The sequence below is a fragment of the Pseudopipra pipra genome, chromosome 10 (assembly GCF_036250125.1).
Source record: "Pseudopipra pipra isolate bDixPip1 chromosome 10, bDixPip1.hap1, whole genome shotgun sequence".
Taxonomy (NCBI): domain Eukaryota; kingdom Metazoa; phylum Chordata; class Aves; order Passeriformes; family Pipridae; genus Pseudopipra; species Pseudopipra pipra.
The window spans coordinates 12,964,352-12,981,943 of NC_087558.1; the positions used below are offsets into that span (position 1 = coordinate 12,964,352).

A 17,592-nucleotide genomic window follows, 5' to 3' on the forward strand; every position below is an offset into this window, starting at 1 on the left:
TATGCTTTACAAATCTCACAGTTTATTTTTCTCTCTGTGCAAATCAGAGTTACTTAGCAGTAATCATATTTCACAGTGCAGGGGGAAGAAGTGATTAAAACACTGTTTAAGCTGCAGTTCAGTGGGATCCTTCTAGGTCCTGGATCCCAGGCAATCTCCATGTGCCGATGATCTGGAATAAAAAAGAACTGCACAGCAGTATTTCCAGGAGTTGTTACTTGTAATACAAACTGCTTTGACAGCATCTCCAAGGGAAGTCTGCTTTCCTCCTCAAGGCATCACAGCATTCATGGCTGCATGCAGATTCCAAGAATTTAAGCCAGTGGCAATCAAAAAGTTTAAGGCACAGTTTCCACGTCAGAGCTAGCAGAGACAGATGAAAAAAGAGCAATCAATAAGCTCTTTTCACAGCCACTGAATCTCACATAAGGCAAAACAGTGGAAGGAAAAGCTGGTCCCTAGAGTAAGAGGGTGGGGTACCAGCTTGGCCAGCAGCACCCCCAGCCTGCTGGCTGCTCCACCAGTGGTTACCACTGGAACAGAGGGAATAGAGCATGAGGCCAGGCAGCCCCAGCACTTGGAAAAATTATTGAAATCCTATATATGGCCAACAGGAGAGACCCTTGGAGATACTGGGCAAGAGTAGCCCATAACAGTTATCAGGAGGTTCTCAGAGAAGATGATTGTGTGACATGCAGATTTCACTGTGCAATATTAAAGGTAAGAAATGTGCCTCCTAAAGGACCTTTCCAGAGCTCATAGTCAGGTCATTCTGCTTGCACACTACCCTGTCACTGTTCAGGCACAGAGGATTAAACCAAAAAACTGATTTGGGAAAGCCAACAGCAGCTCCCTCACCAGCAAGAGGGAGTCTGGATGGGACAGTGACGTGAGGGAAGCAGGGGGAGTGTCAGTACCACAGCTGAGTAGTTTAGGCACCTAAGGTAGCAGTCAGAGGAGCCAAATTTGTTTGCTACATCAGCTTAAACCTTGTTCCGCAAAGCTCTGCAGCAGCAGGTGGAGAGAGGCTGCAAATCCCAGCACCCACAGGGACTGACTGAGGGATGGCTCAGACCTCACTCATTATTAGAAGCGCTTTTACCAGCCCAGCCTATCCCCAGTTGTTTGCTCTGGCATCTCCTGGCCACAGTGCAGGGAGGGAAGAGCCCTTCTTTGCAGCTAGGTAATAAGGCTATTTAGAGGCAGTGTGGCTGTTTCCCTGGAAAGAGCAGACAGTCACAGTGCAGCAGAGCTTCCTAGCAGTATCATAAAAACAATGGAAGGCTGTGACTGACCCATTTTCAATCAAAAGGAAAACTTTGCTTTGGTTTCCCATTTTAGTTTTCCCTTTGAGCCATCTCATAGCAACAGCTTTACTCTGCTATTAGCAGGTCATCCTTGTAAGGAAAAGCAAGAGCCCATTAATGAGCCAAATTTATCGCTGGGGGAATTCTGCTGACCCAATTACACTAGCCACATATTTGATCCATTATGTTAACCTTCCTCTGCCTCCTAGTTAAAAGGAAAATACCTTTCGACTTTAATCAGGACAGTAGGGAATACAAACAAGAATTAGGAAAAAAAAACAAACAAAAAAGCTATGCTGTTCTAGCATTCCACAAGACACGACTTGAAGCCATAATCCTGCATCTACAGGGGAGACACATCAGCAAGGAGTGCAGAAGTGAGCTGTAACCTGTGCGTGAGTATGAGCCCTGGAAGGATGCCAGAAGGACGGCCATTTACAGGGTGGCTCCAGGGATGTAAAGCCAGTCGGCAATGGCCGTGGGCAGGTGGGTCATGACCTGCAGCCTCACCCACCAGTAGGTCTCCATGGGATTGTAGCGGTTGTTGGGGCACGGGGAAGTGAGCGCATCAGTGATGTCATTCACAACCAGAGACATGTCCTTCAGGCCACTGTTAACAAAGGACTTCATCATGGCCACGTGGCGAGTGAAATACTCCCCCCCATAGTCCTCCCGCACGGTGTCACTGGCCCCGGCCCACAGAGCCTCGGCCTGTTTGTCGATGCCCTCTGCCGTCAGGATGCCGGTTGCTGCCACGAAGTTACTGGGCTCCACCAGGATGACTCTGACACCCCAGCGGTACATCTCCTGCCTCAGGCAGTCGGAGAAGGCTGCCACCCCAAACTTGGACACGCAATAGCAGGAGCGAGATGGACTCACCATCCGTCCCAACATGCTCGTGATATTCACCACACGGCCTAGAGAGAAAAGAGCAGGGAGAGGTGATGGGCTGCAGAAGCAGCAGCCAGAACATCCCAGTAAAAGGGTGCTTAGTTGGATGATGCTGATTTCTAAGATCTGAATCTTGAAGAGGCATACAAATCCCCTGTCAAGGAGCCTTTCTCTCCTGATTCAAGCAAGGCTAACCCCTGCTCTGACCTCCTCCATGGATGGTGTACATGCCTGCCACAGTATCAAAAAGAATTTACAAATCATACAAGACATTTCCCTCTGAATTTCCACCTGTGGAAACCACCTGGGAACGACCTGCTGATCTGATGGGTAAGATCCCTTCTGCAGTGAGATGGAGCTTGCTTAGTGGTTACTTGCTTTCTGGAAACGGTATCTGAGCAATCTTCTCAATACACCCCCTTTCTGTCCTCACAGAACACACACCTGTGCCAGCATTCCCACACATACCAAATAAAGAAGCTCTTCAGAGTTCTGCTCATACATACCTTTTTTAATATAAAACAAAGAGTTTTGATAATACCATTGTCTTGTAAGATATCTAAATTGGCTGCTATTGACTCATTCATTCCATCACTACCTGAAGTCATCTGTGAACTGAATAACATGAAGGGAGAAGATTCAGTTATCCAAACACAAGCACTCAGTGGACTCTGGATTATCTTGTCTGTGTGATATCTGCCAGCATTACACAAAGGTCTCTGACATCCTGCATATTTAAGATAACACCTGCAGTGTAGGTGCTTGGCCTGCCCCAAGAGTGCCCTGTACTACCAAATGCTTACACTGCATGCCTCAGACAGCCTCCTTGGACTGCACAGGCATTCCTCCAAGCACAGCCTGAATTTTTAGCTACATCTCTTTGCTGTGCTACAATAACTCTGAGCCTTGCCACACTACCCAGTATGTACCTTTAGCTCTTCGAATGAGGGGCAGGAAAGCCTTTGTCACCCTCACAGTGCCCCACAGGTTGACCTCTGCCACCTTCTTGTAGTTGTCTAAACTTGCAAATTCCACCTCTCCGAAGGCTGAGACGCCAGCGTTGTTCACCAGGCCCCACAAACCTGCCAAAAAACACATGGTTGAAGAGTGGAACAAGGAAGAGTGTCACAGAAAAGTCACCTTCCTTGTTGTTCACAGTAACCTAAAATCTTGATAAAGAACTGGGGACTTCTAGAAAAAAAGGTTGTAGAGAAAACCCAGCAAGGAGATGAAATACACTCTTGGTATACTAGGGGCTTGTTTGCAACATCAAGGAGAGTGATGGGGCCACACAAGCTTTGCCTCCCTGAATGCCTGCTGTAAGGTCACATGCTGTTCTGGGGCTTCTCATGGCTGGATCTTTCCATGCCTCCTGTTGGTCCCAGGTTTGTCTTTGTTCAGTGCTGTTATGCATTTTTGGAGGGGGCTCAATTTCCCCACAATTAAAAAAAAAAAGGCAAGGAAAACAAATATCATGGCTTTCTAAATCCCATTCACAACTCTGACTCACTCTTTTGGAGAGTGCATGGTATTGATCTGCAAGTTCATGGCCTGATTAACAGCTGTTGTGTTTTAGTCTAAGTATCTGTTTCCCTCAACTCTAACTAAGGGTCAGCAAGCTTACAATGAACCCTTACAACTACTAGAATTTAAAAATGAACATCTCTTCTGCATGCAAAGACTGTCAAAATTAAGTTGACTGCACTTACCAAAAGCTTCTGCACTGAGCCCCTTACATGTCAGGACTTATCAGGTCACCAAGGACTTGACCCTTCAAAGCAATTACTGCTGGAGTCCCAGTGGCAAACAACTGCATGACTAAATCCACACTTCATGGATTTATTGAAATATTTGACTATGCAGCCATAAACTGCATGAGGAGCAAACAGAAGAGCTGGAACAAGATAACAGAGCTGCTCTTTATTAGATGTCCTGCTATACACCACGGTTATTTTGCACTGTGTTGGAGTGAAGGCTGAACTGTTGGGGTGCATTGGAGTCAGGGCCCCTCCACTCCCTGACCTTCCTCTTACCACCAAGAACAAGCACAGGGCTAAGGAAGATCTTTCATGTCCAGGGAGCTCCGACACTGCTATCAAAAGCACCGATGGGACTGTGGCAAATGTCATGCCACCCTGTTGATAAAAGTTATTAAGCTCTTTCTCAGAAGTTTTTTGGCTGTTTGCCCTGCCTCTGCTTCACAGTTTCCCTGCCCTAATGTATGAAAGTATTTGAATAACTTCTAGCCTGTATTTATTCACGGTCAGATAGTAACCATGTATTGTACCAAACACAGTCCTCCAAGCAAATTGCAATACTCTACCATTGTGCAATGGAATGTATCCTCCTGGTGCATTTGAAAACACCAATGTGCCCTTGCTAGCCTGACACCCTGTTCTCACATGGGTCCCAGTAACCTTGCCCTGTTCCCAGCTGAGGTTGTTCTCCCTGGAGGCTGTTGACCAGCTGTGTATAGCAGCCTGTCACTGCTTCACTTACTGAAGCTGCCAGCTTCAGTGGGTCAAAATGACTCTAAAATTCATACTCATCTGCAGCCAGTACAGCATCTCAGCCTGAATGGGGACCCCTCTGCTGCTGCAAAGCAAACTCTAATTGCTAGCAGGAGGACCATGGAAACAGAGCACCTGATGGGGTAATTTCACCAGTAACAAGAAACTATGCAGAGCAAATTTGGCAGGGATTTACCAAAGACTTATCAACTGTTAGACAGAAACTGATGTCTGCAGAGCATTCCTGACAAATTCCTGTAGATTTCTCTACAACCATTTCCATTTCCTGGGTTATGAGGTTAGTTTTCATGAACGTCCCTGAATCACTGTTTACAATACTTTGTTGTTGGAATTCCATTGCTCACCCATCAGGGCACGTTACATACAGAACAAAGTGCTGAGGGGTGCCCAGGCATGGGGCTGTTTGCTGGACAGTGGTGTGTTTATTGAGCAGAGCCTTATCACTATTACGTCTGTAGTGTCAACAATACAGTGGGAACTGCATAAGACCGAAAACAAACGGGCACTCCTATCAAAATTAGTTCAGCCTTATGTACACAGCTCAGGGAGAAGAGGTACAAAAAACTGTACAGCACAAGAACTGTTCTGCAGTAGCTCCTTTGGGGCAACATTCAATGTGCAACAACCACCTCTGTGCAAGGCACCTCAATAGTCTCTATATGCCAGCACTTATTTACTGACCATTATTTTACTGGCAAGCCTCCAATCTCAGTCACACTGATGGGCCTAAAAAGAAGCCTTTGGTGCTTTGCACACCGTGCTGGAGCAAACAGCTACAGGATAAGGCTCTCAAGAGCAGGAGGAACCGGTCCAACTTGCTTCTCTGTCCCTGCTACACACACAGTTTTGCAAACACTGCTGCATTAATAGAAGCAACAGAGCTGCTCCTTTCCAAGCTTTCACTCAGTGGGAAATGGCTCTGTGTCACCACTGCTGTTGCTGGGCTCCTCAGGAAAAGCTTGAGAAGCTGTGAAATATGTGATGAGGGCTGGGTGATTGTGTAGGAAGAAAAGCCATGCAGAGAGAACGTGTGTGGGATCAGAGCTTGTGCATTACTCAGTTACATTTAATATGCTTGCTTTAGGAAGAAAGGTGTGCTCACATTATTAGCGTGAAGATTAGAGCTATTGTTATTTATTAGCTTTATACTTGCTGTGAACAACGACAGGGCCATGGCAGTCTCCTCCAAGCTTCAAGAGGAGCAACCACCTTCAAGTCACACAACCCTGAAGTCCTGGAGCCACAGACGCTAAACTTCAGCTCATTCTCAGCCTGTGTCTACAGCTGCTGTCCGGCTTGCTACTGGCACAGAGGCTGCAGAGAAACCTATGCGGGGCAAGAAGCCTCACAACCTCACTACATGGGAAGAGGTTAGGTGGTGTCACACCAGGCTGTAAACTCACATCCCTCTGCCAAACCACTCCCAAGAAGGAAAGAAGGGACTCCTATCTTCTTTAACATGCTTTTGGGATCCATGAGTTGGACTTATGCTTAAGGTGACACGTGGATTAAGGTCATCTATACCAAGCCCGCCCTGGATCCCACTTCATATCACCTCTGGGATGTTGCATGGCAAACTGGAGACATGGACTCACCCAGCTGAAGATTAATGCAGGTTTTGGGGCAGGTCAGATTTGTGCTCCAGCAGTGCTCAGTTGTACCTGCACAGCAGAGGGGACTGCACTAAGCAGCCAGGGCCTGTCACCTCTTCATTAGCAGGGTCACTAGCAAGGTCTGCATGAGCCAGGCTGTGGCAGGAGCACATGGAAGGGATCAAGCTCTGGCTGTTCCATGGCCTTCACAGACATTCAAGGACAAAGACACTTGTGGGCTTGCTGCCACTCCTTGCTTTTTATGGGATGCAGAGTTAAAGCCTAATCCTCCAGCCAGTCTTGGTCTCTTTCCATGTGGATGCCACATCAACAGCAAGACAATTGTCCTCACTGACCTGGGGACAGTGCTGCCTGACTGCCAGCCATACACTGTCACAGGCCTTCAGGCTTGTTAACCCTCTTTTGGCAGTACAGAGAGAGAATGACCTGGTCAGTGCATGGCCAGCTCTGTAGAAAGGATTCTGTGAACAAGAGATCCCCACATACCTTTCTCTGGCTCCTTCAGGGTCCTCTTCACAAAATCCACAGCCTGAGCCACCTCCTGATCACTGCACACATCCATCTGTAGCACTTTCATGCGGTCTGACTTCATGTTCTTCAGCTCCCTGGCTCCATCTCCATTCTCATCCTGCTCAGCAGAACAGAAAGGTGTCCCACTAAGGTGGACCAAGAACAGTAATGCAGTTTGGGGCCAGGCATGTCCACAGAGTCAGGAAACAGAAGCTATTGACATTGCACACAGAGGTGTAAACCCGGTGCACAAATAAGCACAGGATCCACACAAACCCACGTGCCTTCTATCTGTTTCCTCCAGCACCACTTCTATAACTGCATCGGTGACCCACTGCCGTGAGGGGCCATGAAGCCCCCCTGCTGCTGGCTCCTCACATGATGGGTTTCACATCTGTAAAATGGTGAAATACTGTGCCAGCCTGGGAGAACTGTGGGTGACTCCACTGCCTCAGTCTTCACACTCTACAGGTGACACAGCAAACACTTATAAGGAGATTGGAGTCAGATACTCAAGGCTTAAAAGCAAACACCTAATTAGGCACTGTACTCATGTCATTTCAAAATACTGCCTGGGTTCTAATGAAATAGTATTGTCAGACCACTTTGAAAACAAGACAGCAGGCACCCCCTCAGCATGGCCTAACAGCAAACAGTCTGATGTACAGGATACAGCAGGAAACATTCACAGCTCAACCTATACAATATTGTGCTCTTACTCCACAGCAGCACAGATGCTCAGTGGACATCTGCTACACAACAGCACGATTACAGGCATGAGGCATGAAAGGAGATTCTGGCTAAGGAAGAAAGAACAGATTTTTTTTTTCACACTATAGGCAATAAGAACATGATGGCTTTCCTTTCTTTCCTCCCCACTCCACTGCTATCATTAGAGATTCTGTTACTGTTGTGGTGGTTTTTTGTTTATTCAAACATAAACACAGTTAAAATTCCAAACTTTACCTGCTCACTTCCAGGCAGGATTGCTGCCTAAGCCTTACAGCCTTGCTCAGGTGGTAAATAACAAATAAAAGTGAAAAGAGAACAGATTAGCCGTGCAGTTTCACAGCAGGCTTGAGATTTAATTCACAGAACTGTTCCCTGTGTCACAGGCTCTGCCTCTTTAGGGAGGAAAAAGTTATGAATTGGTGAGTCACCGTGCCTGGCTGCCACTCTTCCTTTAGCACTCGTTATCAACTCCCACAGCACGAGGGCAAACAAGGCGAGCGACCCTCCCACAGTCACCTGCTCAGCTGCCTCTGCAGACAGGCAGATATAAAAAACATGTAACTGCTTAGTTTTTTATAAGTATCTCAGGCTATTTAATTAATACAGTATACAACATCTCATGTCCACCTTCAGTCGAGTGAACAATGACATGTAATGAAGGAAAAGAGACGAAATGTCCATCACAGCTTTGAGCAAAACAGGGCAGCTCTCTTAAAAATCAATATATAGTTACATTGCCATTATGACAATAGTAGGAACGAATTCCTGGCCCCATGGCTGCATGTTATTTCACAACTCACTTATTTCCCAGTATCACTAGAACAGCAAATACAGCTTGAAGCTTTTCTCGTGCACATCGAACGTGATGTGGTGTTGCGTTGGCTTCTTATCTGGCCACAAAAACAGTCTCTGAAAGTGGCATTACAAGTAGCCAATAACATAGTCACCAAAACATTTTATTCCCTTTGAAACAGATGAAGGTTGTATGATGCCTGACTGTATTTCTGGAAGATGCTCTTGCATCTCCACTGAGTTATACAAAGCAACTTTCGGCTACTTAACAGTGAAAAAAGTGGAGCTAATTCAGCTTGTACAGAGAGAGCTTTATGGTATCTACATAAAAATGAAAACGTAAGTATATCTGTATTCAAGTGCTAGTTGTCATTTCAGCACTGACAACACCTTTCCCTACATATTTTTTAATCTTTCACAATACTTGTAAACTAAACAAGAAATATCTTCATTGTTTTTTTAGAAACAGAGTCACAGGACAGCAACTTAAAAATCCAACATAAATGGTTTGTATTGTTCATATTGAGATGAATTTTCCCCTATCACCAATGCAACTCTATCTGCAAAGTTACTTTCCCAGCTACAGTTTATTCATTGTTGACAAAACATATTGATTTTGGAAGACTGACTTCAATACGCAATATCAATTGGAACCACTTTTCATAGTTGTAGATACCACTTCAGCCACTGTTTAACTGTAAAACAAAGTGCTCAACTCCTTTGTCCAGAAAACCTCTTCACAAATGAAGCAGCCATGTATTTGTATGGAAGCAACTGAACATCATCATATGTTCTGTGGTCTTCAGGGGCTGTAAGCACATTTCCTGTTGAGACATCCACATGGTACATCCTCCTTGTTTTTTTAATGGTAGATTTGCTGGCTGGGAAAACACCTGGAGAAGTTCCCATGGGACCAGCCAGGTTGTCCTCCCAGGGATGACCTTTCTGATCTTGGGATTCACCAGCAGGAGCCATGAATCAAGCGAGGTCTTGGCAGCAGTGGCCCTTCTCCCTCTCCCTTTGCTGTCACTTTGTCTGATTTTTGTCCTCTTAGAGAATCTCCCAGCTTCCTCTTCCCAGTTCCTTCAGAGTTGAAAGCCATCCTGCTCCAGCCCAGCCTGCTGCCTAAGTACTCTCCAGAGGCCTTCAGCAGGACTTTGCCATTTCCTCCCAGCTATCTCCTTTCCCCTGGTTATCCTGCCCTCACAGCCCTGCACGGCTCTGCCTGCCCATCCCACCCTGTGCTCAGCAGGGGCTGCTCCAGGCCAGGAAACCCAACAGCCCCACAATCCCTCTCTACCCAGCTGAGGAATCTTGCTCCAGCTTTTGGCTGCTTCCCCTTCCCCTTGCTCGTTCCTCTCCCCTGATCTGGTTTGGAGGATCCCAAGGCAGCGGTGCTGAGGAACAGGCAGATCACACAGGCATTTGTTAGCAGAGAGCCCTCCTGTAACAGACATAGCCATGGCTTTTTCCCAGGGAAGCTCATGGGATTCAGGATTAAGTTCTGGCAAGCACTCAGGCACCTGCAGTGAGATGTCAGGGGGAATCAGGAAGCCACAAACACAATGCTGAACACCCGTGGATCCAGCCAGCCTGCTCTATCTGCGCCAGTTCCTCCCCACCCTGCTGCTGCCCATCCACCCGCTCCCTTCCTGCCTTTCCTGAGCGGAACACCTCGTGCTTGTCCTTACTGGATTTCACGTAATTGATTTGAGACTCCATCCGATCTGTCAGGATCATTTTGAACCCTATCCCCCAAAGGGCCTACAGTCTTCTCTGCCTGGTTCTGGGCATATTTTTTTCCAAGTGAAAATTCTCTTCCAGAGGGTACTTCCAAGAAAATGGTCCTGGGACTGAACTTAGAGCACAAGTCACTTAGAGCACAAGTCACTTAGAGCACAAGTTTGCTCATGAGACTATCATGAGGGACTGTAACAAAATGTGATTCAGGATACATTTATTCCTTTCTCTTTAACTACCTTGCTGCTTAGCCAGAATAGGATTAGACTGACAGGGCACAGTCTGTTCCCAGTAAACTTACACAGACAGTGTCCATCACACTGTGATCCCATCATTTGTAAAACTGACAGAGCAGTGTGTAGCAATTGCATCTAGTGCACTGAAGGTGAGCTGCCTGGTAGGCAATTTCAGAGGTCTATCTCCTTTGGGAAGGGAAGTACAATATCTGCCCTCTTCCAGCCTTTTGGAAATCTCCTGGCCTCCAGATGCTCTGGAAAGTATCACCCATGGGGCAGAAATCACAATGGCTCATCCTTTAAATGCCCATCAGTACATTTCATCAGGCCTTATGAACTTGAACATGTTCTATTTATCTAAACATTCCCTGCTCTTTACCTTTTCTTGCCTGCATGTCCTCATGACAACTGCTGGCAGTAGGCATCTGAAAACAATTTATTCTTTTCTCAGTAGGATCAAAGAAAAGAAGACGATTATTTCAACTTTTGCTGTACTTTCTACATTTCGGGTTACTTTATAATCTGTTTCTGTGTGCTTTTTCATCTTAATCCTAATATATTAACAGAAACTTTGTCTGTGGGCTTACCTGCACTTGCTAAATGTAATCCCTTTTGCATTTGATCCTCTCCAGTTCTATCCCAGCCTGCCTGAAGTATTCTTGTTATTCCTGTAACTTTATATTTGACTGTCTGATCAGTAAGAAGCCCCTGATGCACCTGACAGTCTATTACCTTGTATTTAATACAAGAGCTTTCTGTAATGGTTAGTACATTAGGGATCCTTTAAGTCTCTGTATAAAAGCATGTAAGTAAGTGATGATGGACTAACTAGGTGTGAACTAAGAGTATGGCACCAGCTTTATGACAACTGCCCCCACACCTGCTCTGACCCTGCAGGGAAGCTACAGCAGCTCACAGTCAATAAAGCAACCAAGCAAGGCTCACTTCAGGAGCATTTAATTTCTTTATGTGGCTTCCAGCAAAGCCTTTCCCTCTCTGCTCCACACGCTGCCTTCCGAACAGCCCCCTCAGCCTGCCCTATCTCCCCTCTCCTTTCTGTTCCCTATATCTGCTGCTCTGCAAAGTGAGTGCCTGAACTGCTATCAGCACAGACAGGCATCCCAAAGCAGCGTATGACATGATTACTGAAGGAATTACACAAAGCCTCCGTATGGAAATTTCCAAACAGTGGCAATTTTCCAACAGGACTCTCTTGCTCTCAAGTTACACAATATGTCAGCTGATAATAACTTTCCCTTCTGGTGTGGGGGAAGAACGTAACCTCTGTCACGATCACACAAGGCAAAGAGGGGCACTTTTGTTCATTCTCATTCTCCACAGTACTCAAAAATCTGTGGTCATCACTCCCTGAGCACCTGTGCTGAAATGGCCATCTTCAAATGGAGAAATAAGTGGCTATGAATTGATCTTGAACAATCCAGGTCAGAAATTACATGAGTTTTGACTATCAAAATAGCAAAAAAACAAAGCAGGGGTAAAATCCCATCTGAGATGGAAGTGAAGCTGACCCAGTTTATAAAGAGGACTTCATAACACTAAGTTGTAAGTGTCATGCAAGAGCAGGGACTGTGGGATGAGGGGTCTGCAACCCCTTTTGATTCGGTGTGCCTAAACCTATCTCTTACAAGTGATGCCTCCCATCAAACACAGAGACCTACAAACAAACACAGAGACCTACAAACAAACACAGAGACCTACAGATGTCAAAAAGGTACAGTAAATTTGTTTATTCAGGTATCCAGAAACCAAACAGCTTCTACAGAAGCTGCAGAAGCACAATTAGAAGATATTTTGGAAACAGAGCCTGAATAATGCAGGAGAGACAGCTTAAAAATGAGTTTGAGGAGTGAGTCCACAAAAGTGATAGTGTGAAGGACAGCAACAAGGATGCCAGGGAAGTCAGAAAGCCATAGTGCCACAGCAGTCCTGGCCTGTCAGATTTATTGAGTGTGCTGTGGTATTGCTGAGAGGCTTTTAGCAGTGAGCAGTGCCCTACTGTGCAAGCTACTGTACAGACATGCAGTTGACAGACAAACCCTGCCATAAAGAGTTCAGAATTATGGGAATGACAAGATGCAATAGGCACATGAAACAACGGAAGATATAACGATCCATGCCCACTGCACCTCTCTCAGGTCTTGGGTTGGGGTAAAAGGAGACTGCTGATGAAAATGTTTTGACTTGAGAAGCACTTTTCTCTAATCAGAGAAGAATTTTGATCGATATCACTACTCACCATGAGCAAGCATCCAGCGAAAACAGTAAATCCCTTTGCATGAAGGTGTTTTGCCAAGGCATGTCCAAAACCTTTGTCACAGCCTGTTATTAGCACCGCCCTCCCTTCAGCCTGCATGGGAAAGACAGTCATACAATATCATGAGACACTGCATGGAGCCACCACCAGCACCCTGCCCCACACCATAGGAGCTGCCTGCTGCCAGGGCCAGACACCATTTAGGAGGTACAATTCCAGATGCAAGTCACAGTGGCACCTGTCTGCACACGAACCTGACTGCAGCCTAATCCCAGTCATTTCAGTGGGTCAACCAGCATAAACGAGGTGACAAGACTGTAGTGTAGAAACACAGCCAGCTCCCAGCTACTGTGAAATCCTAAATTTATTCAGTTGCTGGCCTGTAACAATTTGTGTTGCCTTGATACCTGAGCTAAAACAGGAACTCTTTCTTTCAAGTGCCAGTGGCCAAAGGAGAACAGAAACATTTAAAAAGAAGTTAATGATCTATCAGCTCACAGACATTATAAGAAAAAGCAGCACAGAAAACATCCAAATGGCAGGATGTCACTGGCTTGAACAGTACAGCAGCTCTTTTAGCTGCCAGTGACGACTGTCTGTTCCCCACCTACTCCCACTCTATGCGGCACTTTCCTTGCTGTATTTCAGCACGAAGGAATGTGACTGCAGGTTAGAGTTTCCTTCTGAAACTTGTCAGTCTTAAGAGGAACAACTTCTCAAATCCTACAGTTCTCTCCTACATCATTATTGTCTTTTGACTGACAGATAAATTGAGAGAGAAGATTTTATGTTCCATCTGGTATGACACAACAGGCTTGAGAAATCCCAAATCCTGAAGAGAAGTCCATTCACCCTCTGTCTTTGCTTGAAAGTCATCCTCTCACCACAGCTGTGAAGCAACGAACCCCTAACGCTTAACCCAACTGGCAGGCTGCCAGCTGCTGTGCTGCACAACGCTCCAAGCTGGAACCATATCCATGAGGCAATAATGTGATATAGCAATAAAAGTCTAGAGGATGCAATAAGGAAGTGAGGTCAGTTCCATCTCTATGGAGATATCTGCAACTAATATTCCCTGTTACTGTATTCACAACAGCTGGAATATGAACATACTTATGTATTAAGTGCACTGGCTTGTCCAGCCACTTTTTCAGACAGAAATGGGTCAATCACCATTGCTCTCTCATCTCTTGCTTTGCTGACACTCAGTGCAGTGAAGCAGCAATAAGGGATAATTGCAGGGTGATAGTGATCAGAGCATTACTGCACAAACTCAGGTGAGCCTAAGCAGAGAGCAATAAGCAAATAAGCTACACCCAGACCTATAACTCATGTTGAAGTTATTGCTCTCAAAGGGGAGTCATGAGCTGAAGTTGAAACAAGAACTGATCAAAAGTCTATCCTGCATTTATCATACAAACACCCACATTAACACCGACTCCTGTTTCAGACAAAGAGCACCCAGCTACAGACTAGCTCTCCTAAAGCTCTGAAGATAGCTATAGCTAAAGGAAAAAAGATAAGTGAGAATTAAATATACAGTGCTCAGACTTAATTTAATTGACAGTGACACAACTCCAAGAGAGATGAGAATCAAGCATGAGCCAGATCACAGAATTTGTCAGCCACCTCCTGCAATAACTCAAGCAGCTGGCCCATGGAAAGAAAAAGACTGTTTTCCTCCTCTGCCTCACCTCCCTAGCCCCTTTACTTCTGAATCCTGCAGACAGAGAACTTCACAAAAAAGCAGGAACCGTGAAGGAAATAAAAACTACAATCACTTCCAGAACCCAGGAAAAGCAAACAAAGAAGATACTCAATCTTCAACCATCATTAGTTCCTTTGCAGCTGGTGTGATCACGACAACTCAGCTGCAGGAGATAAAAGCAGATGGCTGGGGTGTGCTCCCCTGTGCATCTAGTTTTAGCTCTCAGCAGTTGGTTTGCTTTCCCTAGAAAAAAAAAATAAATCCCCAAACAAACCACCAAAATGTAGACAGAAAGGAGGAGATTTAAAAATCCTCTCAGCTGCCTATAAGAGCAAGAAAAGTGAGGAACAACTTACAGTATGAGAACCTACAGTATGAGAAGGTTCCTATGATTATTCGTTAATTATTTGCCATGACCCTAATTGCTGGTAATAAAACACGACTACAGCAGCATGGCTCCTAACAGCCTGAGGTCTCAGCAGCACCCACAAGCGTGCAAAAACCCAGGGGATGTACTGGATCTCACATCTGTACCTGCACCTGTTTGTGCTGTGCCTGATGGACAAAGAGCTCCAAGGGAGGAGAGTAGGAATCAACCCCACTCCCAGTAAAAAAGATCCTATCCCAGAAAAACTTCCAAACACAGACAAGCCCAGTTATCCTTATCTTTTGAAAGGATAAGGTCCCAAGATAAGGCCTAATGGGCCTGTTCCTGGAGTTTGATAAGGTCAGTCTGCAGTTTACAGTCTGGCTCAGTGCTGGGACAGGCAGAGAGGACCAGCTATCAGCACAGTGACCTTAATGAGCTTTCTGAGGAACTTCGGCTGCCTCCTTCACTCACGTTCATGCAGAGCTCAGGAAACACTGTACAGGGGTCAGCTCTCACACACAGTGCTGACAGGGCACCTGGGACCTGCTACAAGCACAGAATAACTTGTGGTACCAGAGGTGCTGCTGTGGCATGTGGGCAGAGTAACACTGGCTGTGTCCTTGCTGTGTGATCCACGACACTGTAATATACAATTCTCACAGTTCAAACAGCCCCAGCAGGGCAGCCTGATTTTAACCTGCAGCCAGCTCAGATGCACACACCTCACGAGCTTTTTCTACTGGGAATGACTGCTTTATTACGTTGTAGAATTAATTCTACTAATGCAGGTGATCTATCAAAATTATACATGTTTATTGCAGAACAGGCTGAAGAAACTGAATCTACTTTTTCAGCCTGTCTCTGTAGACCATGTGGGAACCCACCATGCTTGCCTAGACTTTATCTTCTGTTGTGCCACTTGTTTTTTTGATTCAGTTCCCTTTTATGCTCTACCCTGACATTATCAAACAGATTGATTTGAAGATGAGTGCAGCTACACAGCAAACTCAGCTTGTTTCCTTTTTCCAGGGTTGGAAAGTTGAGGTTTTCAATCCCATGAAAACTGAAAACATTCACTTAAAGTGAAGATATTTTTCCAGGTGGGACAGGGATGCAGAAGGTCTGAAGAGCAGAGTAGACAGAAGAATGAACTGGGACACTGCAAGCAGGCTACAGCTGTTATCTGTTATTTCAGGGGGGCAAGACTGAGCTGGAGGCCCTGAAGCAAAAACATTGACCCAGAAAGCCAATTTTATCCTCGGGCGCATCAAAAGCAGTGTGGCCAGCAGGTCAAGGGAGATGATTCTGCCCCTCTACTCCACTCTGGTGTGACCCCACCTGCAGTGCTGCATCCAGATCTGCTGTCCTCAGCACAGGAAGGACATGGACCTGTTGGAGCAAGTCCAGAGGAGGCCACCAAATCGATCAGAGGGATGGAGCACCTCTCCTAAGAGGGAAGGCTGAGAGAATTGGGACTGTGCAGCCTGGAAAAGAGAAGGCTTTGGGGTGACCTAATTGCAGCCTTCCAGCACCTGAAGGGAATTTACAGGAAAGATGGGGCAGGACTGTTTACAAGAGCATATAGTAACAGTACAAGGGAGAATGGGCTCAAATTGAAATACAGTAGGTTCAGATTAGATATTAGGAAAGAAGTTTTACTTGAGGGAGGTGAGGCACTGGCACAGGTTGCCCAGAGAAGCTGTGGGTGCCCCATAGGTTCAAGGCCAGGTTGGACGGGGCTTGGAGCAACCTGGTCTAGTGAAGGGTGTCCCTGCTCACGGCAGGGGGGTGGAACTGGATGATCTTTACGGTCCCTTCCAACCCAATTCTCTGATTCTATCAACACACTCCCTCCAAGTGAGGCACACCGGGGTGCGCAGCGGAGCAGCCGCCGCGCCGCGGGGTCCGAGGGCAGCGCCCGCCGCACCACGGACCGGCCGAGCCCCGCGGCGGGTCTGCACTGCCCCGGGCCGTGCCCAGCTCGGCGCTTCGCCCCCCTCGCACTGTGTGCCCGGCTCCACCAGCCCGGCCCCGCCGCTCCGGCTGCGACACCATCCCCGGCCCGGCTACACGGCCCGGCGCCATTTTGGGCCCGGGGGCGCTCGGGCGGGCTGTGCCCGGCGGGCCCCGGCCCCTCTCCGCGGTACTCACGGGCAGGGCGCGGCGGGCCCGCCGCGGCAGGAGGAGGCGGAGGACCAGCAGCCCGGCAGCGCCCAGCGCCAGCAGCAGCCCCGCCGAGCTCCCCATGGCCGCAGCCTATCGCCGCCGCCGGCCCGGCCCTGCCCCCGGCCCGCCCCCCGCCGCGCCCGGCACCGCGGCCCCAGCCCAGCCTCATTCAAACGGCAGCAGCGTCCGGCACCCGCCGGTCCAGGTAACGCGCGGGCGGGGGATGGGTCGCGGTACCCCGGTGGAGCCCTGACAGCCGGTCCGCACGGCGACCCTGCCCGCGGCGGACGGGGGCTCCGGCATCCCCCAGCGCGGCCCCCGCCCGCAGCGCCCCACGCGGGCCGGGCCGGGCCGGGCCGCGCCCCCTCGGTCCCTCGGCCGCGTTCGGGGCCGCGGCAGCCGCGCCCCGGAGAGGGGCTGGGCCGGGCTGGGGGGCCCGCGGGGACCCCGCGCCTCGCCCGCTCCCTGCAAACCTTCTCGCAAAAAACCGCGGGGCACCAGCCGAGCTCCAAAGTTTGATCAAACCACCGGGATTTCTGAGGATTAACCAAGCCAGCGTGCCCTCCTGAGCCCGCACCGCTCCCTCCCTCCGCAGCTCGGTGCCCGCCGCTGCTGTTTTTGCGGTAATTCCGCTGTTTTTCAGCCCGGGCCTGGCTCCCAGCAGGCCCCGGAGCTGCCGCGGCGGCGGCCCAGCCTTCGGCAGAGATGCAAACAAGCCCTA

General features: G+C 47.8%; 2 protein-coding genes across 3 annotated transcripts in view; one reads left to right on the forward strand and one right to left on the reverse strand.

Annotated features, from left to right (window-relative positions):
* Nucleotides 1-17,338, reverse strand: LOC135419655 (D-beta-hydroxybutyrate dehydrogenase, mitochondrial-like). Of its 2 annotated transcripts, none has more exons than XM_064666291.1 (5): nt 17,109-17,338; nt 12,610-12,720; nt 6,829-6,970; nt 3,128-3,280; nt 1-2,224 (listed from the first exon to the last, which is right to left on the reverse strand). In XM_064666291.1, exons 1-5 carry the CDS (start codon nt 17,172-17,174, stop codon nt 1,743-1,745), a joined length of 954 nt encoding a protein of 317 aa, XP_064522361.1. In that variant the 5' UTR covers nt 17,175-17,338; the 3' UTR covers nt 1-1,742. The 2 variants fall into 2 exon arrangements, with proteins under 2 accessions (XP_064522361.1, XP_064522360.1); XM_064666290.1 differs by lacking the exon at nt 17,109-17,338 and adding an exon at nt 16,857-17,057.
* BDH1 (3-hydroxybutyrate dehydrogenase 1) overlaps nt 16,987-17,592 on the forward strand; it is a 12,791-nt gene continuing 12,185 nt past the window's right edge. The window contains exon 1 of the mRNA XM_064666289.1: nt 16,987-17,076. The gene's annotated coding sequence lies outside the window, so the exon portion shown is untranslated. The remainder of the gene's footprint in view (nt 17,077-17,592) is intronic.